General features: G+C 46.0%; 1 protein-coding gene across 2 annotated transcripts in view; it reads right to left on the bottom strand.

Moving 5' to 3' along the window:
- The window catches only part of kank4 (KN motif and ankyrin repeat domains 4), an 83,379-nt gene that overhangs the window by 5,923 nt on the left and 74,956 nt on the right, over positions 1–2,500 (bottom strand). For both annotated transcript variants that reach the window (XM_030373592.1, XM_030373591.1), the window contains 2 exons: positions 2,256–2,500; positions 1,878–1,962 (listed from right to left, as the gene is read on the bottom strand). The exon at positions 2,256–2,500 is cut by the window's right edge and continues 28 nt beyond it. In XM_030373592.1, coding sequence (XP_030229452.1) covers positions 1,878–1,962; positions 2,256–2,500 — 330 coding nt within the window. The remainder of the gene's footprint in view (positions 1–1,877; positions 1,963–2,255) is intronic.

Raw genomic sequence — 2,500 nt, 5'->3', positions numbered from 1 at the left:
ATGTTTTTTTATTGATAACAACATTGGCATATACTGATCAAAACAGGACGGTACAAAAAAACAACCTATAGTGCATTTAAACGATGAACATACAAACAGACTACCTTGAACATAGCAGTCAGGCTACTGCTTCTTTGTTTTGAGAAAAAAAAAGAATTGTAAATAATAAATTGCGTTAATCGCGCGATAAAAAAATTAACGCCGTTAAAATCGGTTTGCGTTAACGCTGTTTATAACGCGTTTAACTGACAGCACTAGTAAAGACATTTCGTAAAGTTTAGTCTTGTGGTGGACTCTACAAACATAATTCACCATAGCCTACTGTGCTATTGACCTGTTTTCGTTGTGTTATAGGGACACTGCCTCTTTAAGGTCAAGTCACTTATGTGTTGATATGCCGGTCGGTGCGATGTTGAATTTAACGTTTTTTATATTACAGAATGAACAACCTGCCATTGCTTGTCGAGCTGAGAAATTGTCTCTTCCCTTATTTTATCGCAATTTACATAGTCTATAGACAGGGAGAGTTTGTCGACGGCAGAGCCGTCATGTTTAAAAACATAACGTCTTACCTGGGCTAGTGTCGCTGCGGTGTGCGCGTGTGTGTGTGTGTTCTTTCCTGCTTGTGTGCCGATCACGGAGCCGTAATGTCTTACCTGTGTGTGTGTGTGCACGTGTGTGTGTGCACTTCCGTGTATGTGTCTCTGCCTTTGTGTTGACGTGCGGTGTGTGCGCGTGCTTGTGTGTGTGTGTGCGTGTAGTGTGTGCGCATGTGTGTGCGTTTTTCGTGAATGTTCACGCGCATGTGCGTGCTTGCGTGTGTGTTCTTACCTGCGTGTGTGTCGATGCCGGAGCCGTTAAATGTCTTACCTGTGCATGTGTGTGTGTGTTTGTGCACTTCCGTGTATGTGTCGCTGCCTTTGTGTTAACGTGCGGTGTGTGCGCATGCTTGTGTGTGTTTGTGTGGTGTGTGCGTTTCCGTGATGCATGCTTGCGGTGTATATAGGCCTATGCTTTCGAGCTTAGCACATGCGCACTTGAGTAACTGGTGCGACAGGCCTGCTATATAGTAGTAAGATCATTGAAAACCTTCCTTAAAAAGGATTTCATTTTTGTCACCTCGAGGTCAAAGCACTGATATGTCTTCCTCTGAAGAGAAGAAGAATGAGACGAGTTGCATGTGAAAAAAAGGTTGACTTCTGATTCGCTCATTGTAATGAGTGATGTCAGTAGTCTACCATTGCATATGAGTCGCTGCACCATTACTCTTATGTTTGATCCATGCAGGCAGGAACTGGCTCCTTGCTTTCATGAACGGCCTCTGCCCAACATGAGTCTCATAGTCTCATAGTCTCACCACCCTGATCTCATAGGTTCTCAGGTCTTATGGGGGGAATCACGAGTGGACAACAGTAGGCTCCAAGGACACGCCAAAACCCTCAGCTGGAGAAGTGAGGGACAAGTTATCTCACAAAGACGATCCTCTCGTTGTTGTTATTCCAAGATAAATGAATAGAAATAACCCTTGAAAATAACGCGTTCTATGAAAGAGAAAACAAACTGACGCAACATCTTTGACTTCTGTGATGAATTGTCATGAGTAGCAGGGTTTTCAACAAACTCTAAAGCTGTTCGGTGGATTTGGAGCTGCAGTCCACATTAATAAGCTGTTGCGTCATTAGAGAAAGTGCATATTCCGAAACCAATGAGAATGACGTTCTATTCTCTGACACACACACACACACACGCGCGCACACACACACGCACACGCACACGCACACACACACACACATCCACACACACACACACACACACACACACACACACACACACACACACACCAACCTAAGATGAAGAATTTGAGGCGGCCATCTTACCATCTCTTTGTCTGGGGAGGAGACCTCTCCCATGCGGTCCTTCACATAGATACAAGCGTCTACGAAGCCCTGCTCCACTTGGCCTCTACATGCATAGTAATACACAAATACACATCAGTACATGGCAGTAAAACAAAAAAAGAAGCAAAAAAAAAGAAAAGACACACAAAGTGTCTTTGTGTGTCTTATTATGTTTTAGTATGAGTGTGCATGTGAGCGTGCGTGCATGCGGGTGGGGGGGGGGGGGTGTAATTAAACCCCTGTCATCGTCCTTCTAATACACAGCACAGTATAGGCCGGGCTGCAGCTGCATGTTGACTAGGCCCTCACTTGTATGAGTCTGACATCCGTCACCATTAAATAAGCAGCCTGGCTCACCCTGCAACCTGCTCCTCCTCCTGGAACTCTAGCAGCCCGACCTCCAGGGCCGCCATCGCTCCTTCTCCCACGGCCTGGGCCTGGGCACCTTCCTGCTTGGCCACATCAACTTCCTGCTCCGCTGTTGGAGTCAACTTGTCTTCTTGTTGTGCATCAGGAACGGCAGAGCTCTGTTTCTCCTCCTCTTTCTCCTCCCCAACCTCCTCGCTCTCCTTCTTCTTCCTCATGGTCTTCTCATCTGCACT

Source organism: Gadus morhua, chromosome 12, assembly GCF_902167405.1.
Source record: "Gadus morhua chromosome 12, gadMor3.0, whole genome shotgun sequence".
Lineage (NCBI taxonomy): Eukaryota > Metazoa > Chordata > Actinopteri > Gadiformes > Gadidae > Gadus > Gadus morhua.
This window is presented reverse-complemented; position numbering and strand designations above follow the sequence as displayed.